Consider the following 21,272-nt stretch of genomic DNA (forward strand, 5'->3'; position numbering starts at 1 on the left):
TCTATTCAAGTTGGAACTGTTACTATTTGCAAATAAATTAAAATGACATTAACATTGCTTATGTATTTTTTATGCATGTAGTCCTTGCAAAAAAAAAAAAAAAAAAAAAACTCTACAAATGGCAAAGTGATCAGGCGGTTGTGTTGTTGTTGTTGTTCGAGGTCATGATGTCATCAGGGTCGATTCTCGCGCCTGTTTGTGACATTTCTTCAGAGTGTGTCTGGTTTTCCGGATGGCGCCGTTGATGGCGTAGACACACGCCTTCCAGTTGGGTCCGTCCTCGTCCAGCTTCATGTAGGGGAAACGCTCACACAGATACTCTAGACAGAGAGAAACACGGCTTTATTTATTCTCTTTCCTTTATTTCTTTCTTGCTCTCTCCACTCACTTTCATTCTCTATCCCTTTCTTTATTTTTTCTCTGATTTTTTTTAGTATTTAATTCTCCCCTCACTTTGGTCACGTCTGTCACCATTTTCAATCTCATGATTGATTTCAATCCCATTTTCAGTTGTGGAAACTTCATTCATTCATGTTTATTCTTCTAAAAACAATATTTATTTATTTCTTTTTTGTCTAACCATCATTTACATGATTGACAGTTTTTTAGCTTTTCTAGCTTTTTCGCGCTTCTACTTCACTTTCCACACATTCATGTTCATGGCTTATTTTAATTGTTTTTTCGAAATATATTGTTTATATATTGCTCAGTTCTCTGCTTGAGTTAGGATCTGTGTTATTTGAGTTACATTAGCGTGATCCACGGTGTTTACGTTACAATAACATGACCCGAGTTACATTAGCGTTTTCCGTGTTGTGTGATTTTGTGTTATCCGAGTGATTTTAGTTCTCGTTATCTGGCGTTATCTGAGGAGTTTGAGTTGGAATGATCAGAGTTTGGAATAAAAGTAGCATTACCTAAGATTATTGAGTTATTATTTGAATTCAAAGCTATTTGAGTTACCATTATCTGAGGTATTTCAGTGCTGGAGCAGTCAGTGATGTGGTTGGAGTGTGTGTGTGTGTGTGTTAGAGAGAGAGAGAGAGAGAGTGTGTGTGTGTGTGTGTGTGTGTGTGTGTGTGTGTGTGTGTGAGAGAGAGAGAGAGAGAGTGTGTGTGTGTAGTTGGTGTGTCTCACCCCTCAGTGCTGAGATCTTGTTGTGGTCCAGAGGCAGGATGCCGTACTTGGCGTTGCCGTACACGTTGCTCTGCACCAGCACTTCCTCTGGGAAGATGAATCTGATGAGGTAGCGAGCGACGAGCGGAGGATTCGGCCTCTGTAACGCTGAGTACATCGCAAACTGAGGCACCTTCACGTCCCGATCCGGATGACCCAGATACACTACAGTCAGAGAGGAGAAGAAGCTGATTAGCACATCAGAGAGGGACGAGACTGAGACTGAGACTCTGAAAGGAAAATTATCTTTTAAAAAAAAATCCCAATGGTTTAAAACATTTCTCTGAAGTCTTGAAGGGGAAGTTAAAGTAAAATTAAAGTGAGACGAGCTTTGAACTTCCTAGCTGCTTATAATTTCCGTTCAGGCTCACCCTGAGCACCCGGCTCATAGGAATAGTCATTTTCCGACAGCGGCTCTTCATCAGACTCTCTTTTGAGTTTGTTTTTAAGCGCTGTCGTCTGCTGTAGGTCATCGCTGTCACCGTCTGAGAGCTCCACGTCGATCTCGGCAGTGGGCGCGGGTTTGAATTCTTGGACTGATGCCACTTGTTCACTCGGATCTCTCACCGCTTTAAACTGCAAAATAACAAAAGTAACAATGTGATAAAGCCACGGTACCATCATCATCCCACACAAGATGGCTTACAGCACTGGAGTCAAACGCATGTTGGGTAACAGACCACGTCACACTCGGTCCGTCTGGCAAGTGGGATGGACGAAAAACTGTTTAGTAGATCAATAACACGGTAACTGATCGTAAATGTTCATGTTCGTATTTCATCAACAAAAACACATGAACTGACTGCAATTCATAAAATCATATATGTTACTAATACTGATACTGAAATCAGGGATCTCATAGAATGTTTTATTTATCTCTGTTTATGTTTCTCTGGATTAAATCATGGCCATGAAAAGCTGACACATGAGAGTAGCTAACGCTACTAAGCTTGCTCTTTATAATGTTAGCTAGCTCAAGTTAAATGATGTGTATTAGCTAGATACACTAGTTACCTTAAACTGAGTACAAAAAAAAAATTTAAAAAAAACGTGAATAACTTAACATAACATGTAAATAATCTTATTTGGATTGACTCTGAAATTTGTTGAAACTTGTGAGTCAGTGGCACAATGTAAGACTAAAAGTATTTAAAAATGGCAATTATACAGAAGATCCTGTGGCTCAGTTGGGTGATATTTGTCTCTGGCGCAGGAGGTTGCTGGTCAGCCCTCAACAAAAAGCTTAGGGTTGGATTTGACTGAATGGGAAATAAAGTGGGGAAGAAATCAGCTACTTCTTTCCTGAACAGTTCCTCTTTCTTTGGTTCATGAGGTTAAGCAGCTGTTAAGGCGAATGTGAGTTACACAAGCCAGAGCTGCGGCCCTCAGTGGTTAGAGCTGTGGTTCATGCAGGTGAAATCTAGATATGAGTAATGACTACTACTCATAACTACTGCATATAAAGTAACTATTATTACTAATTAACCAAAGACCTATAAATAGGTGCCTCTTTATTCTTACGATTGGAATATTTCAAGAAAACCATTGAGAAGCCAAATGAGTGCTTCGGTGTGAATAAAGGAAACCATTTTACACAGTTCGCAGTAAGCACACAGGTACAGTGCACCAACCAATAAGTCAGTTTGTTGGTTAATGTCGCTCCCATAGCTACACTTCCTGTCACTTAGAGAACAGGAACTGATGAGACGTGATGAATGCTGAACCCAAACATTGGGAGCTGAAAGAAAACAACCATTTCCTCTTCCAGTAAATGCTTCAATGTCGTCTCTCTTTCACTTGGACTGTTGAGCCAGTTATTAAGACAAAAGTCCAATAAGCAACATCATCACCTACTCTGTGGTGGTGCAGTGGATAGACTCATGGTCTCAGATGCTTGAGGTGCTTGGATCAAATCTGCACTTTTGCTTGTGGGCCAGATTAAGTAGACAAAAGTGAAAATTACTATAAATCAAGCTGCTAGTAAGAGACTCTGTGGCTCAATTGGCTGAGTTTCACCTCTGGGTCAAGAGGTTGCTGGTTCAAACCCCAGCCAGGTCTCCAGGATATGAGTGTAGAAGCTTCAGTAACAGATGATTCAAGCACAGAGTGCAGGTGTGCTGTGGAAGGTGCAGGATGGCGTGACCCTGAGTGGGGGGGTAATATCCGGGCAGCTGCCCCCCCAGGGTCTGGAAGGATGAACACAGGGGGTTATAGAGCTTAAAGAGAGTGTGTCGACTTAGTTTATTTACAGCCTATATATGCAAAACTATCACCCACACCTTCTTGAGGGCCTCAAACACCACATTCCCCTTTAACCACACCCATTCATTCTTTCTCCTCAACCATCTGCTTCACCACCCAGCATCACACCACTCACACAGCGTGGGACAAGCCAGAGCCAGATTTGAACCAGCAACCTCTAACCTCAGAGGCAAGGCTTTTACCACAAAGCCATCAAGTCCCACACAGAGCAGCTGATGCTGTAGGACCTTTGTCTTTTAAAATGAATACTACAACAATAAAAAAAAATTATAATTACATATATGCGCTTAAAACTTTAGATTTTTGTTGCCGCTATCTACTTGGCTCCGCCCCTTCAAATGTCACAACAAAGAGCTTGCCATGTTATCGAGAAACCACAAAGTGTAAACTTGGTCCTCTGTCCTGAAGATTACATTTAACCATTACAAAGCGATGACACTGGAGACTCCTTCCATAAATATTAAATAAAACATTAGCTAAAGTTTTAGTCTTGCGTACCTTACGCTTTCTGTCCTTCAGGCGGACGTGTCTGGCGCCTTCGTTCATAACAGCCAGACAGGCCTTCCAGTCTTTACCTTTCTCACGCAGGTCATGTTCCGGGAATGTCATCTGCGCCCACTCTGTGGGAGAAAACAAACAGACAAACAAAAAACGGTCACTTGATACTGACAAGTTTAAAACAGCAAAAACAGCAAGTTTAAAACAGCAAAAACAGCAAGTTTACACATTTATAACCCCAAAATTTCAGCCAGTAACAATTCAACAAATGTCACATAATATCCAGAGAAATCAGAGAAATTAATTATTTGTCTTGTTACTAAAATATTTGCCTAGAGATATTAATGATAAAAAAAAAATTCCAGCTCTTAATTTTTTTTTTTAGTGAGTCAGATTATTTGACTCGGAGCTCCAATAAGAGTTGACTCTTTCAACTCAGTGCCATTTTGTTTTAAACCAGACAAAGTTTGCAATATTTAACTGTGAAACAAAACTAATGCAGGATGTATGAGACATAGTGACAAAGAAAAGACAAAGAAACAAAGGATTTTTTAAACAAAAGGAGTTTACAGTGAGTCTGAGCAAGATAAAGCGCTTACTGAAGACGGATGAATTCACGCTAATGATGAGCTCAGGCGTTCAAAATATATTTCCATGGAAATATTTAGATTAAATTACAGTGCAGGAATAACTACATTGCTTACACCTACAATAAAGAAGAAGAAAATTTTAAGAAGAAAATTTAAAAAAAAAAAAAAAAAAAAAAAAAAAAGGTGTCAGTAAAGGAGTCGGCTCCTTTACACAACAACACCTGAGTAATAGAGACAATTTGGACAGTTTGGACACAGAAAGAAACAACACCATGGTTAGTTTAGTTTCGGAAACGTGTAAAGAACAGAGCTGACATGCTGGAACTGCTGGCTGGCTGGAGACATCGTTATTTATCAGTTTTGCCGTGATAGCTTTAAGACTGCATTTCCCATGAACACTTTTGCTCTCACATCTCCATCAGTGAACAGTTTGATAATTTCAACAAACCGGACTTCATGTGAAAACTGTGATGAATTTCTTGGTTACACAACTGCACTATTTGTCCCTGTAGTACACCGTTATAGAAGGGAATGATTTATAAGCGCACTATCCGTGTCACCCAGATGAGGATGCGCTCCTTCTTGAGTCTGGTTCCTCTCAAGGTTTCTTCCTCATGACGTCTCAGGGAGTTTTTCCTCACCACCGTCACCTCTGGCTCACTCATTAGGGATAAATTTATAAATTTTAAATTTATATTCTGAGTTTCTACATTTCTGTAAAGCTGCTTTGTAGCATTGTCCATTGTTAAAAGCGCTATACAAATAAAACTGAATTGAATTGAATTGAATTGAAAAAATAAAATAAAAAATTATAAATAAATCACTTTGTCTGTTTGATAATTTTTAGATTTACGTTTCTGTTTTTCTCAGTTTCAAGAAATTTAAATAAACAACTTCAGAATCATTTAAGGAAGCCATGTTGATCTAAAACACCTGGTATCTGTTTAATTATTGATCATTATTGAAATTTTTTGTTTTGCAATATTTCCTCCCAGTAATGAAGGAGTGTATAATCAGGGATGACGCTAAAATGTGTGTGTTAGTGTCTCACCTCGTATGGCGCTGATTTTGTTTGGGTTGAGTTTTTTTAATCCTCTAGCCGTGTATCCTCTAATGCTCCCGTGCAGCAGCTCCTGACGGGAGAAAAGGCTGCGCATGAGGAAGCGAGCGGCCGCCGTCGGCCTCGCCATCGCGCTGGCCATAATCAACACGCTACTGGGGATGACGAACTTCCTGCTTCCTGGAGGAAAAATAAGAGTGTCATTACTTAATAAACGAAATTTAAAATGACTTGTTATTACACTTACAGCTATTACAGTTACGCTTAGCGTTGACTGCTAACCAAATGTCTCTGGTTTCTGCCATTCTGAAATTTGTGAAGGCACGACGCCTGCAGAAACAAGACAGAACTGTCTGGAACGCCAACATTTTCCTCAGATGTTTTGAAAAATTAATAAGAAAAGGCATCGTATAAATAATATTACATTGTTATTACACTTAGCGCCAACTGCTAACTAAATTCCAGCAGCTTCCGCCATTTTGAAATGTCAATTATACAGACACAGTGACTGCAGAAACAAGACAGAACTGTTCAGAACGTCAACATTTTCCTCGGACGTGTTGATAAATTGCTAATAAAAGACTCTGTATGAATAAAATGATACTGTTCTTACGCTTAGGATCGACTGCTAAGCAAATTCTAGAGGCGTCCGCCATTTTGAGAAACGTGAATGTTACGTCGCAACTCGTGAACCTGCAATGTTGTGAAAAACGTGGAACGCTCGAGAAACGCACCTGCGGCTGCGTTGTGTCGTTGGGGATCAGGACTTTTCTGGGGCTGCTGTAAGATTTCCCTCACGGTTTGCGGAGATGCCGAGTGTCCAGCGTTGGTGTCGGGAGGATCTTCTGGAACGTTGCGCTGCTGTAAGAGCACGTCTCTCACAGCTCGACATGGTGAGGAGGACGAACCTGACTGTTGGGGCTGATTCTGAGGAGACGGTTTGGGGTGTGTGGGTTTTTCTGAGCTAACGACAAGGTCTAGGGTTCTTGAACCTTCAGGAGATGGAGGAACCGAGGGAGGAACTTGGTGATGGAGGACATGGTAGGTCGTTTCTGCTGATTCGTCATTTATCTGGTCGGGCTCTGTATCGTCCAGCGTGTAAATCTTCAGAAAGAACAGAAAGAGTTTAAATCTCTGTCTGGAGTGCGGAAATGAACATGTCGTTAGTGATCTTGCTCGTACGTTAGCCGTTATAAAAACATCTCAAACACTTGAATAAAGCATCTCACAAGACCTCTGGATAAGGTTTATTTTATATTCAGTGTTATCAGTGTGAAGGATGGTGGGTATTACCCATAATGCACTCCAAACATACACCAGATTTAACAATGAGTTAGCAAAGTTTTAGCTACTTCTAGCTAGAGATCGTGCGTGTTTTGCATCTCTGTGTCCTCTGTCAGGCTTTAGCTGACTGTGTTATTTGATTGTATCTTAACAGATCAGTAACCAGTTAACTAGAAGGTTATTATCTCTATTTAGCGAGATACCGAACAGCGCAAAGTTACGATGCTCTTGGTGACTGTATCACAACATGTATATTTTACGCCTTTTTGACATCTGTTACTGTTAGAATTAATTCTAATTCTCTTCTGTCAAACATGTTTAATGACTTGGAGCATAGTATTAACGACATCTGACAAACTTTCACGTATCTTTCACATATCTAACAGCTGAAAATAGCGAGCCATGACCACATTTACGTATAACCCTGTTCTACATGATGATGATGATGATGATGATGATGATGGCTAATGTACTAACATACCGAAAAGTTTGTAAGCTACTCATCCCTCTCATCCCTGCAATTAAAGTCTGTTAGCTAGCTAGCAATTATAGCTACACCTAACCAAATTTGCCGACTAACAAGCTACCAGATTTGACAGAAAAATTTAATGTTACATTTGATGTTTTTAAAATAATCTGTGATGTATGCTACATTCATTATAGCAAACAGTTTAATCTCTGACATTTTGCGCTAGTCGAGGAACGATGTAACAGTAGCTAACTTGCCGTTACAGTTAGAGGTGTGAATCTTGATACGGTACACATCTGAATATGTAGCATATGATACAATACTGTACAAAATCCATACAGTTCAACAATTTACAACTAGCCACACTTTAATTCGCTACTGATCCGAACCGAACCGATCCGATCCGATCTGATTCAGCACCGATAAGATTCAGTGTAGGTTTTCTACCACAGGGTCAGGTGTAAGTTTTAAGCCAGTGTTTCCTGGTTCATTGTTTTGTAGTTTGTAAACTGAACACATAAACATCGTGGCGATTTCTGTTCACGCTACATTAAGATAGATCTTACGCTCGACTGGAGGAACAGGATTGAGAGCATCGTTGGCTTCTGTGGCCGGTTTTACCTCGGACTGATCCTCCTCAACGTGTATCTGATCTTCCTGAATGTGCGTCACTCTCGCCTGCAGCAGCTCAAACTTCTCATCCAGCTTCTGAATGGCCTCGTACATAACCTGGAGAAAACACAACTCAGTATAAACCCAACAAACATCGAGTACGAAATAGAACAGCATGTGTGATGGTGTTACAGAGTCACTGTTACCACCCTGAGGTTGATTATTTTCCTATAACCGCATTTCCTGAAGTGTTTTATTCCTCTTACGCCACAGCACCTTCCCAACAATTACAATTTTTTAGTTATTAAAAATTGAGACATCATACTTTTTAACAGTTACATTTAATGTTACGTTAGTTCTTGTTCTCGCTTACGTTATAGCAGCTACAAACTCTCACCAGCCTCTCTTCTCTCTCAGGAGGTTAATAAGACAAAAAAAACGCAGTTTTACTGAGAAACCGCAAAGAAGCGTAAACTCCGCTGTCCTGAAGATTTCAGAAAACTTAAACTTACAGCTTTACCTCTGACTGTAACAAAGCACTGACACTGGAGACTCCTTCCATACATGTTACATTAAACACATTTCTCCTTACAGAAAACTTCACCATATCAACGATTTTTTAAAAATCTGTTTATATGGAGCTTCCGCTGTACACATCCCTGTGAATGAGATGTTACTATGGAAACAATAACATAGAATGAGTGCATTAATATTAATATAAACCTGTGATTTGTAGCTGCACTACTGTCAGAGCTGCTGTTATTGAAAATTAATCAACACCTTCTGACCAATCACAGTCCAGCACTCAGCAGCGCTGTGGTGTAACATGAACTAGGATTTTGTTACCTGACAGTAGGCGAGGATTTCTCCCAGAGTTCTTAAAGGATCGGTGCCAAAGATTTCTGTAGACGTCTCACTTTTGCCCTTCGGACAGAAAGAGAAAAAGTTTCTGACTTTGTAGCAATTAATGTACAAAGTGTAAAGAGTTTATTGTAATGTTCAGCTGAGTGAAAGAACATGACACAGTAATAAATACTGAGCAGAATTCTAACTCTTTGCACTTGAACAAAAACAAATAAATTCTTAAATAAACCTTTTCAAAAAAGATTCCTGATTTTTAATCATTTCCAGACATGTTCTTGCTAATTTTTATCTCATGAACTGTATCAGGAAATGTGACATGCTTTAGCGAAGCTGCATCTAAAGACAACAAATTTACATTCCCACTTTCTTTAATTTTCACAATCAGTTTCTGTATTTCCACATTTTTCAGGTCTAGAATTGAGTACCTTTAAATTTGATCCTTTTAAACATTTTCCTGGTGTGAACTGGACCTTTATAACTAGCGGTGTTATTATTAAACACGAGCTAGCTGTAAATGCTTACACGATAAAGGAATTCCCAGAAAAACCAAGAATATGGAGAAAATTTGCTAACTGTTATTAAAAATTGATGCAAAACTGGGCAATGGCAATCTGCATATTCATTATTCATGAACCTGGCAAAGATGTAAAGTTTTTATGTATTTCTTGGACATAAAAACATATTAAATAATTAAAACTTCTAATAATATATGTCAGAAATAAAATAGAATAGAAATACATGATAGATATTAAATAATACACTACACTGAACATTTATAATGATGTCAAAATTAATGATGTTTCATTGTTTTTGGTCTCAATTTCTCATTACCTGTGACCTTTTTATGAGATCTATTCATTCTATAAACAAAAATGGAAATAAATGGACTGTAAATGGAGAGGAGTTTACAGTGGAGTCATTAGGAGAGCTGCAGGCTCTGTGTTTGTCGCCCCCTGCTGGACTGGCCTCAAAACTACACGCCCTGATCTCCAGCTTAGTCTCCCAGTCATCTGCAGGACACACACACACACACACACACACACACACACACACACACATTAAAAAGAAGAAAGAAAAGAAAACACACACACATTTACAAGCCAGACAGCTCGGGTTAAACATTTAGACGCCTAATGAAACACCAGGATTATTCAATTCAATTCAATTCAATTCAATTTTATTTGTATAGCGCTTTTAACAATGGACATTGTCACAAAGCAGCTTTACAGAAATAAATGGATTCACAAAAATATATTGTAAATATTTAAATTTATCACTGTGAATTTATCCCTAATGAGCAAGCCAGTGGCGACGGTGGCAAGGAAAAACTCCCCGAGATGATATGAGGAAGAAACCTTGAGAGGAACCAGGCTCAAAAGGGAACCCATCCTCATCTGGGTGCAACGGATAGTGCAATTATAAATAAATCCCTTCTATTGTGTACTATATGGACAAATAGTGCAATTGTGCAACCAATAAATTCATCGCAGTATTTGCAAGAGGTCCGGCTGGTTAAAATCTATCCACTGTCCACTGATGGAGTCCTGAGTACGAAGCTGCTCGTGGCAACTGCAGCCCCAAAGCCACTACAGCAATCGCAGTCCCAAGCCATTACAGTACAGCTCCCCATATGTGATCCCCAAGCCATCTCCACAGCCCCCAGGTGGCACCATCCCCAGCAATCCAAACAGTTCTTCAGGCAGTCCATATGGGGCCACCCCCAGCAGCAGCGAGCGAACTCAACCGATGAGAACTCCAACCAGAAGTAGGGCATCAGGATGGGTCAGGCAGCGAGGAGGAGCAGAAGGGGTCAGGATCACTGGCATCATTGGCATCTCAGAAGTAGCATGTGTAGCTCGACAGAGAGTGAGGGAGAGAGAGAGATGGAGAGAAAGGAAGAGATTGTTAGGTGAGCTTTTGTCCTCTAATGGTTAAGCACGATGTACTTTGCATGCAGAGTGCAAGCAGGGACTCCGGCAAGACTAGCTATGACAGCATAACTGAAAGGGAGAGCCAGAAGCTAACACAGACATGAGGGCACCCTGGGACATAAAGCAGCCAGCCACTCCACCGTCGACAAACCTGAGTGAACGTGTGAGAGTGGGGGGGCGACAGCATCCAAACATCCCATTTCACCACAACACTCTATGCCTGTGAAACCCTCCAGACCTGCCCCTGTACCTAAGAAAACTATTCACAAAAGGCTTGACTAAACAAATATGTTTTCAGCCTAGACTTAAACACTGAGACTGTGTCTGAGCCCCGAACACTAAGTGGAAGGCTGTTCCATAACTGTGGGGCTTTGTATGAGAAAGCTCTACCCCCAGCTGTAGCCCGCATTATTCGAGGTATCAACAAATAGCCTGCATCTTTTGATCTGAGTAGGCGTGACGGATCATAAAAGACCAAAAGTTCGCTCAGGTACTGTGGCGCGAGACCATTTAGTGCTTTATAGGTCAATAGTAGTATTTTATAATCAATACGAAATTTGATTGGGAGCCAATGCAGTGTGGATAAGATAGGGGTGATGTGGTCATATCTTCTGGTTCTAGTAAGGACTCTCGCTGCTGCATTCTGGACTAACTGGAGCTTGTTTATGCATCTACTGGAACATCCAGACAGTAAGGCATTACAATAATCCAACCTAGAGGTAACAAAAGCATGAACTAATTTTTCTGCATCGTGTAGCGACAATATATTTCTTATTTTAGCAATATTTCTGAGATGAAAGAAAGCAATCCTAGTTATATTATCTACATGAGCTTCAAAAGAAAGACTAGAGTCGATAATCACACCAAGGTCTTTTACTGCTGCACATGATGAAACAGAAAGGTCATCCAGAGTTATTATGTAATCAGAAAGCTTACTTCTAGCTGCATGTGGTCCTAGTACAAGTACTTCTGTCTTGTCAGAATTAAGTAAGAGAAAGTTAATAAGCATCCAGTTTCTAATGTCTTTTACACATTCCTCAACTTTATTAAGCTGGTGTCTGTCATCTGGCTTTGCTGAAACATACAACTGTGTGTCATCAGCGTAACAGTGGAAGCTAATACCATGCTTACGAATAATTTTGCCCAGAGGTAGCATATATAAAGAAAAGAGCAGTGGGCCTAAAATAGAGCCTTGCGGAACACCAAACTTTACCTTAGCATGAGAAGAGAAGTCACCATTTACGTTTACAAACTGATAACGATCAGTCAAATAAGACCTGAGCCAGGAAAGGGCTGTTCCCTTAATGCCTACTACATTTTCTAGTCTATTGAGGAGAACAGCATGATCAATGGTATCAAAAGCTGCACTAAGGTCAAGCAGCACCAGCAAGGAGACACAACCCTGATCAGAGGCCAGTAGTAAGTCATTTACAACTTTTACCAGTGCTGTCTCTGTGCTATGATGAGGCCTAAATCCTGACTGATACATTTCATGAATGTTATTCCTATGTAAGTATGAGCATAGCTGCTGTGCTACAACCTTTTCAAGGACCTTGGAAATAAAGGGGAGGTTTGATATTGGCCTGTAGTTGGACAGTTGACAGGGATTGAGGTCAGGTTTTTTAATCAGGGGCTTGATAACTGCTAATTTAAAAGATTTAGGTACATAGCCAATGCTAAGGGAAGAATTGATTATCTTTAAAAGAGGTTTGATTGTTTCAGGAATTATCTGTTTGAGGAAACAAGTAGGTAAAGGATCTAGCATACAGGTTGATGATTTTGATGATGAAATTAGTGAAATTAGTTCAGTCTCTTCAAGGGGACTAAAGCGTTGTAGTTGTTTATCTAATATTATCATATTATCATCTACAGGGTTAGTTATAGAACTGTCCGGTTTTAAATTAATAGTCTGAATTTCTAGCCTGATATTTTCAATTTTACCATTGAAAAAATTCATGAAGTCATCGCTGCTATATAATGATTGTGTGCGTGTTTCTATTGTGGTCTTATTCCTAGTTAATTTTGCTACAGTATTAAATAAGAATCTAGGATTATTTCTGTTATCTTCAATTAGGGTGGAGAGATACATTGATCTAGCAGCACTAAGAGCTTTCTTATAGCTCAATAGGCTCTCCTTCCATGCTATTTGAAATACTACCAAGTTAGTTTGACGCCATTTACGTTCTAGTTTTCGAGTGGTCTGTTTTAAAGTTCGTGTGTGATCGCTATACCAGGGTGCTAGCTTTTTCTCCCTAATTATTTTTCTTTTAAGTGGAGCTACCTTATCTAGCGAGTTGCAGAACGTTGATTCTAAACATTCAGTTGCCTGGTCAAGTTGTTCGGGATCAGACGGTGATCCAATCATGGTTGATAAATCTGGGAGATTACTGATAAAACTTTGTGCAGTTGTTGACGTGAACGTACGTTTGACATGGTGACGTGGCAAGGTGCATATACTATGATTAATACACATTTTAAATGAGATGAGGTAATGATCTGAGATAGCTTCAGACTGTGGACATGAGACTATATTTTCTATATTTAATCCGAATGTTAGTATTAAATCAAGAGTGTGACCACCACTATGGGTGGGTCCTATTACATTCTGATTAACCCCTACAGAATCTAGAATGGACACAACTGCTGTTCTCAGAGGGTCTTCTGGATTATCAAAATGAATATTAAAGTCTCCAACAATTAATGCCTTGTCTAAAGAAACAACCAGGTTAGAGATGAAATCCGCAAATTCACACAGGAATTCAGAATATGGCCCTGGGGGTCTGTAAATAATAATTACTGGAATCACCTGGGTAGACTTATTTTTAGTGGCTACGTATGTTATGTTAGAATAAAGAACTTCAAATGCGTTGAATTTATGACTAGGTTTTTGTGTGACGGCTAGATTATCATTATAAATGACTGCGACGCCTCCTCCTCTGCCAGTTAGACGGGGCTGATGTATGTAACTGTACCCGGGAGGACTAGCTTCATTTAATGCTACAAACTCGTTTGGTTTAATCCACGTTTCTGTTAAACACAGTACATCAAACTCCTGATCAGTAATGGTTTCATTAACAATAAGCGCTTTAGACGTAAGAGATCTAATATTCAACAGTCCTAGCTTCAGATCAACGGTGCTGGCTATGCATTCGGTATGGTTTAATTTTATGTTAATTAGATTACTAAAACAAACTGTCTGAGTATGTCTATAATTTTGTTTAGCTCGGGGAACAGACACAGTCTCAATACGGTGGAACCTAAGTGACGACTCAGTGCAGCTAGCAGACGGTCGGTTTAGCCTGCTTGTCTGCTCCCTGGCCTTGGCCCTGGATTGTCACCGATTAACTAGGCCTGTTCTGAGACTATGTGCTATGCTGCAAGAAATGAGAGCAGCACCTTCCCGAGTGGGATGGACACCGTCCCGCCCTAACAGGCCAGCCTTGCCCTCAAAGATAGTCCAATTATCTATAAAGCCCACATTGTTTTCGGAGCACCACCTGGACATCCAGCAGTTCAGCGACCATAACCTGCTGTAAGCTACATCGCCATGCCGCATTGGGATGGGGCCAGAGCATACTACAGCATCGGACATCGCCTTCGCTAATTTACACACCTCTACCAAGTTAATCTTAGTAACCTCAGACTGATGAAGGCGTATATCATTAGCTCCTACATGAATAACTATCTTTGAGAACCTGTGCTTGCCTAAGACCCTAAGATTACTTGCTATGTCCGGCGCCCTGGCTCCCGGTATACACCTAACTAAAGCTGCTGGTGCCCCTAAAGGCCTAGCTAATTTCACGTGCCGCAAGATAGAGTCACCTATAACCAGAGCTCTTTCAGGTTTCTCAGCGGGTGCTTCACTGAGGAGAGCAAACCTGTTGGACACGTGAAGCGGAGAGGAGTGGTGCTCCTGTGGGCGAGCCTTAGCGTTAGCTTTGGCTTTGCGATTATGCCGCCGAGTCGTCACCCATTCGCCCCGCTGTGAGGGCTCTAATGCCGGAGTTGGGGGATTACTAACTCCGCCTAAGGCATCCAGACTTTCCCCTACAGAAACTACGCTGCTCTCACTCTCACTAACCCTCTCTAGAGACTGGATGCGCACCTCTAATGCTGCAATCTTCTCCGTCAGAGAGCTAACTAACATGCATTTATCACAAATAAAGTTAATACTAACGACGGAGGAAGAGTGACTAAACATCCTGCACTCAACACACTGAACAAGCTGAATGTTAGACATGTTGTTTAACGCACCTTAGTCGAAGATTTGTTGATATTATTGTAGACGGCGTGGATCCGGTGTGAATGGCCTCCGCTCGCTGTCTTGACAAAATACAAAAGCGCACTTCGAGAGAAAAAAAAATGAAAATACGGTAGAAGAGAACGTGAAAAATACAACAGATGAAAACGATAGCGCGATATTATTGATTTAAAAAAAGAAAGAAACAGTATAGTTAAGATTATTCTACATGAACTTCCTGGAATGAAAGCGTTTCAGATTTGAGGAACATGAAGAGTTTCACTTCGCCTTGGAAAAGAGAAATGTGTCCCAAATGTCCTCCTATTCCCTTCACAAGTGCACTACATGTAGGGGATGAAATAACGCCGTGCACACAACATGCAGCGTTCAGAAGGAGGTCATTTAGGATACAGCCCTCTATCTAGACAAATAAAGCAGTCTATAAATAAAGTCCACTACGTAGGCTGCCTATGTAGGGCACTAGATCAATCTGATTATTGCAGTCTAGGATACAAACTATCCGTGAGTGTGTGCATGGACACAGAATAAACAACAGCAGCAGTGCGCTCCTTTCAGCTCACACACACACACACACACACACACTCCTTCCTTCCTTCCTTCCTTCCTTCCTTCCTTTCTTTCTTTCTTCCTTTCCTCCTAAGCGTGATGTAAAAGCCGGATCTTACCGTGTGAAGACATGATCTGAAGTGTGTCTCTGTCTCTGTCTCTGCTCGGAGCTGATGTTGCACAGATGTGGATGTTTATTTTACTGAAACTGCTCAGTTCCTCCTTGCACACGGCCACTGAGCGGCGCACTGCGCATGCGCGGACACGCAGCGTGCTCGCCCATTAAAGGTGCCATCAGCCTTTTTTTAAAGGTGCAATCAGCTATACAGAATTTCTGCTGGAGCTCATTCTTGTGTAGTGTGTGTAACGCAGTGTTGATATGCATGTTGAGTGTAAATGCATGTTGTTTTTTAAATTTATATTTAAGCAATATATCTAAATCCAGACCGGTTTACACTCTGTGTGAGTTCTGCGGAGTGTGTTGAGATGATTCCTCGTCACGCCGGTCGAGATCCTGTACAATAATCTCTGTTGTGAATTCTATAACAGACTGTGTGTGTGTTCACTGCGTCAGAGTATACGATGAAGATCCTCTAACGATAGACCTGCGATTGAAGAAAACGTCTACGTGTGACGCTGCTCACGTCATCAATCAGAAAACAGGCTCATGTAATAAACACACACACACACACACACATTCTTCACAGTGAGCTAGAGGTAGTAAAGAGATGTTTTTCTGTCCATTAGCATGTTTCGTTTACGTTTCTCCATCGCCGCTAGCGTGTCTGTAGCTGTCCCGTGAGTTCGCCGTCCTCCTGTTGCTGGATTTTAGACGAGTGACGCTCACACTCAGATTTCTCACACTGACAGAACTTCGTCGTAAACCGTCTTTTCTCGCAGTGGCACTAAATCGTCGCCTCTGACCTCAGCTCATGACCAAAACGTTATTTTACGACGTGCGATTTTTGTCAGCGACATGCAGAAGATTGTCCAGACAGAAGGAATGAATTAAAGAATGAATAAGTTGTAATCACTGGCACTTCAGTGGTGTTCAGGGTTTTAATATTAAATCTGCTTCATCACTCAGTAATTTACTAAAAAAAACAACACACACACACACACACACACAGTGTTTAATTCTTACATATTGTCCTTTAATCATAAAGGGCTCCTTGGGAATTCTTGTACTCTGGAATCGTTCCTGGATGCAGAAAGTTTGTGAACCCCTGATGTTAAAAAAAAAAGAGTTTGAATGATTTATTCAGCTTCAGCTCAGGTATCGATCTCTTGGGTTTATGGATTAGATTTATTGGTTTATTTTAAGTGAAATGGTGACAAACACCAGTCGCTGACTAATACACAACGGTTTCACACAATCTATAGATCTTTTATAGTTTTAGAGTCTTTTATCTGAGAGCAGGGAACCTGTGTGTAACGTGTGATTACAGTTGTGTTGCTTTAGTACTAATGAATGATAATAATAATAATAATAATAATGATGATGATGATGATGATGGTGGTGTTTTCAGTCTCAGTCCTCTCATAATCTTCTTTCAGACGTTCTCGTGTTCTGATCCTAGAACCGCGTTTTTTTTTTCTTTTCTTCTTTTCCTTGTAATCATCTTTAATCATCATTATCTTTAATATGTGTAATTTTACATGAAAGCACACACACAGTGTTGTTTAAAGCAGTCACATTTATTGGCGTTCTCTGTACACACACATACACACACACACACACACACACACACACTCACACACACACTCACAGCAGCTCATCACGCTACTGCACAGCTTAAGGGCATAATTTCCACGAAGTTTACTAAAAATAAATACAAGACTCAAAACAGCTCCAAAAAAATATACAAAAGCTTGGAATTCATGTAAACTCTGAAAACATTTTTTTTTTTTTTTACAAAAAGTAACATTTGAAAAAAAAAAAGTCTCATATATATATACACAAATCTGTACAAAACTTACAAAAGTGATGTTTACTGGTTGTTCAAAGCTTTCGGTCTGAGTGAGGCGTCGCTCGTACCAAAACACACACACACACACACACACACACACACACACACACTCTATCAGCATTAACGACGTGTTTCTCACCGTCTGTGTGAGTGCTGGTGTTCTGGTCTACAGAAATGTGCCCGATGTGTGTTTCATGCACTGTTACGACTCTTCTGAGTGTCACAGCCTTTTGAGGAAGCTCGGTTTATAAACTCAGATTATTTATTTATTTATTTATTTATTTATTATAAATACTTTTACTACAGCAAAAGACAAAACTTCATATAGTTGTCTGTATCAGTGCAATAACACAGTTTAGCATGTTGGAATGAATATTTTTCTCTGCGTTTTTGCGTTTTCAGCGTAAACCGTCAGCAAATCGTCTGTCGTGGCGTAATTATTAGCTTTGTTAAGAGATTTAGCAAACTTCCACCGTTTCACTTTATACAGCTAAAGCGTAAACAACACAGCATCCCAAACAGCTCCCTACTGGACATATAGGGTCTTAATTAAGGCTATAACACTTTGTACTTTTATCTGTTTATAGTTACACTTAATGTCCATGAAACCCTAGCAGCTATAAACAATCATCCCTTCACCAGCCTCTTTTTTTCTGAAAAAAAAAAATAAAAATCAAAACAAAAAAATGCAGGTTCTTGTGTTACCGAGAAACCGCAAAAGGTCCTGAACTTAAAGTTACAGCTTTACCTCTGACTGTTACAAAGCGCTGACACTGGAGACTCCTTCCATAAATGTTAAATAACCGTCTCCTTATAGAAAACTTCACCAGATCGACGATTCCACGCGTTTTTAAGCTGTGTATGTAGATCGTAACAGTGAATTTACTGTCACTATACAAACGATAACGTATCAGAATGAGCGCATTAATATAAATCTGGGATTTGCAGCTGCGCTACTGTCAGAGAAAATTAATCAACAACTTCTGACCAATCACAATCCAGAATTCAGCAGCACTGTGGTCTAACAGCTTTTAGCCTACACAGGGAGTCATTTGTGTTACACTTGTGGATGTTGCGTTACACTTTATAAGCTAATACACAGTTATGAACAAAACAAAGCATCGGGTAACTTGGAAAAATGAAAAATGAAATATTTTGGACTAATACAGTGCTCCAACCATCAGGAATTGGCAGCTAATAGGACACGTTAGCTTATCGTTATTACATTAAAGTGGTTAAAGTTGTCTTTCAGACCAGTGTTGGTTTCTTCAACAGAGCTTAATCATCTGATAAAAACACAATGTCAGACAAATTCATAAATAAAATGTCTAAATTCAACGTCTTAAATGTTTCATACATCAATTAGCAGGATCTTTTTAACGAATTCGTCCCTTAGTACCGAAAATAAAGGAGGAAAATAAGTCATTAGTTCCGTTGATGAAAAACTACCAAATTCTTAAAAGTTGCTCTCCAGCTTCTCGTTAACAAAACCTTGAATCTTAGTAATCTTGTTTAAATCCACCGTCTAAACATTTCTAAAAACCTACAATAAAAAACTTGCTCTTTCTCTCGCACACATGACTTTACTTCTTGATCTGTACGTCTTGGTTCCTAACACATTTTTTTGTTAGCTTTTTTTTTTTTGAACATTTCTGATCCTTCCTCCTTCCCATCTCAAGTCACTCTCCCAAATGACATTACAAACGCCTGTTATTCCGACATACACCACAATCTCAGCACAATCTTTTAAAGCCTGACTTAAACCAAAACCTTCTGCACTTTATTTAAACCTTATTACACCTCAGTTTGCTTTCCTTTTGTTTCCATGTCGAATATTTTCAGACTGAGCAGGCGCACACCTCTAATATATTACCTGTATTTCTACTGATACATCAGCAGTCACAGGATAGATTTTTTTCTTATCACTGAACCAATTTAAAAAAGCCTGGTGTACGCATCTTAAAAGAATTTGCAAAAATGAGTTGACTGAATATAGCGTAACATCTGTTAAGCTCTGAAGACATTCAGAAACATTCTAAGGAGCACGTGTTCACAGGTTTAATATATTTGGACCTCACTTTTCAAGGCCAATTTGATAAAAGCAAAAGTTTGTTTTATCGAAAGTGAGAAATGGCTTGTCGCTTACGAAGTTACACCGGAGCTTAACGTTATAAACACAAACAAATAGGAATACACATTTAAACAATCCACCCAGAAGTGTTGTGATATTGGCCGAGATGCATATACCAATTCTGTGAAATATTTTTATACAAAAGGGGTTTGAGTCTTAAAATGTAATTAAACAAAGTAGAGATAAACTTCAATTTGTGGAGGGATTAATCTCATATCATTACTTAAGATATTTGCATATTTATTTTAGATTATTTAAAATTACAATTTCAAAGAAGTGCAAATGGATAGCAAGAATAAACCTGCAAAAACATTTTTGCCAAATGAGGGTCATTTCTAGCTAAAGCCAGATCTTCTGACACATATTTTAAAATATTTGTGCTGCAAATCAACTCATTGCTACAACAGTGTAAAAGGCCACTATCTGATTGTCCTACGTTTCTTTATCATTGACAGTTTTATATTTATTTCACAGTTAATGCCCATATAAAATGCAATAATAAAATTTTTTAAAATTAGCTTTTTCGCATAATGCTAATAGCATAATAAACATTGCTGCATATACCTAGACAATTTCATAAGTTGTAAACATTTTTTTTCCTCTGGGCTACAAAAGGGCAGTAAATCAGCACAGGTTTAAAAATCGCTTAAATCAATTTAAAAAACAGCTTTAGTAGTTTTGATTTTGTGTTTCTTTTTTGTAAACACCTGGTAGAAGGTGCATTCTCGGTTTATGAGGAACGGTCATCATGTGGACTTCCATCTGAGTTTTCCGTTTCCCCTTCAGAAATCGCCTGCATGGGTGTTGTGTATAGCCGGCTGCGTGTGCTGTAACGACTGCTGCTTGCAGCTGGTGGTAACCTTGAACGACCTTGTCTGGAAGAACTAAAAACTTTTGTGGAGAACCCCTCCACGTTGGCTTTGGGGTAGGGGCTATGAAGAACCTCAGGTGTTTTCTCCGGAGACTGTGGCTGGAATGGCGAAGGGAACCCTTCAGGATGCTTCATACCTTCTGACAAGGGGTCACTGAAAGTTCTCGATGCGTTAGGACTTTTCAGGATCTCAGTAGCTGATATGCGATAGCTCGAATCAGACCGACTTCCCCTTTTAAGAAGAAGCTGTTTGAATTCCTCATTGGAGGTGTTGGACTTTTTGACACTCCTGTATATTTGGCTCGGTGCTCGTTGGGAGCTTGTTGGCGTAACAGGGGTACTCGGGGAGGTGGCAGGTGAGGCAATAGAACCACCCAGGGAACTCCGAACGGCCATATCTCCTTTCGAGTCCTTTCGGCCGAGGACTTTCCTTTTTGACCTTGAATGACAGATAGTTATAGATTATAAATTTATCTATAGTGTCAATTTGGTATTTGTTAAAAAGAAAAATACATAATTCTTTCATTACTTCCCACAGGATAAACCTGAAAGTTGAAGCATACCTGTGAATCATGGCGAAGAGATCCTCAGTTGTTCGAGCTTTATTAGGGGAAAGGAAAACACTGTCCTCCTCAGTTGTTGATTCATCTGTCAAAGGAGATACTACCGGATCACTAGGTGTGGAATCTGCAAAGGAATTTCAATGGTACATCTAATTTGATCTGAATAATACATTCAAGTTGCCTT

At 39.8% G+C, this 21,272-nt stretch overlaps 2 protein-coding genes across 3 annotated transcripts in view; both read right to left on the reverse strand.

The window, feature by feature from the left end:
* Positions 1-30: 30 nt before the first annotated feature.
* Positions 31-15,832, reverse strand: zgc:113423 (uncharacterized protein LOC569178 homolog). The gene is made up of 10 exons (XM_026920671.3): positions 15,673-15,832; positions 9,725-9,825; positions 8,798-8,875; positions 7,961-8,068; positions 6,321-6,690; positions 5,578-5,766; positions 3,937-4,058; positions 1,548-1,752; positions 1,138-1,341; positions 31-320 (listed from the first exon to the last, which is right to left on the reverse strand). The coding sequence occupies exons 1-10, from the start codon at positions 15,683-15,685 to the stop codon at positions 163-165; spliced, it is 1,548 nt and encodes a 515-aa protein (XP_026776472.3). The 5' UTR covers positions 15,686-15,832; the 3' UTR covers positions 31-162.
* Positions 15,833-17,442: 1,610 nt separating this feature from the next.
* Positions 17,443-21,272, reverse strand: part of nhsa (Nance-Horan syndrome a (congenital cataracts and dental anomalies)) — a 55,495-nt gene continuing 51,665 nt past the window's right edge. For both annotated transcript variants that reach the window (XM_053240900.1, XM_053240901.1), the window contains 2 exons: positions 21,089-21,212; positions 17,443-20,964 (listed from right to left, as the gene is read on the reverse strand). In XM_053240900.1, coding sequence (XP_053096875.1) covers positions 20,385-20,964; positions 21,089-21,212 — 704 coding nt within the window. In that variant the 3' untranslated portion in view covers positions 17,443-20,384. The remainder of the gene's footprint in view (positions 20,965-21,088; positions 21,213-21,272) is intronic.

Source organism: Pangasianodon hypophthalmus, chromosome 16 (assembly GCF_027358585.1).
Source record: "Pangasianodon hypophthalmus isolate fPanHyp1 chromosome 16, fPanHyp1.pri, whole genome shotgun sequence".
Taxonomy (NCBI): Eukaryota; Metazoa; Chordata; class Actinopteri; order Siluriformes; family Pangasiidae; genus Pangasianodon; species Pangasianodon hypophthalmus.

Bases quoted from the DNA above. Each gene is read 5' to 3' on its own strand.
- zgc:113423 (XM_026920671.3), bottom strand. The intron at 6,691-7,960 runs GTAAAACCGGCC...TTCTTTCTGAAG, and splicing joins TTGAGGAGGATCAGTCCGAG to ATTTACACGCTGGACGATAC. The intron at 1,342-1,547 runs GTGAGCCTGAAC...CTCTGACTGTAG, and splicing joins CTATGAGCCGGGTGCTCAGG to TGTATCTGGGTCATCCGGAT.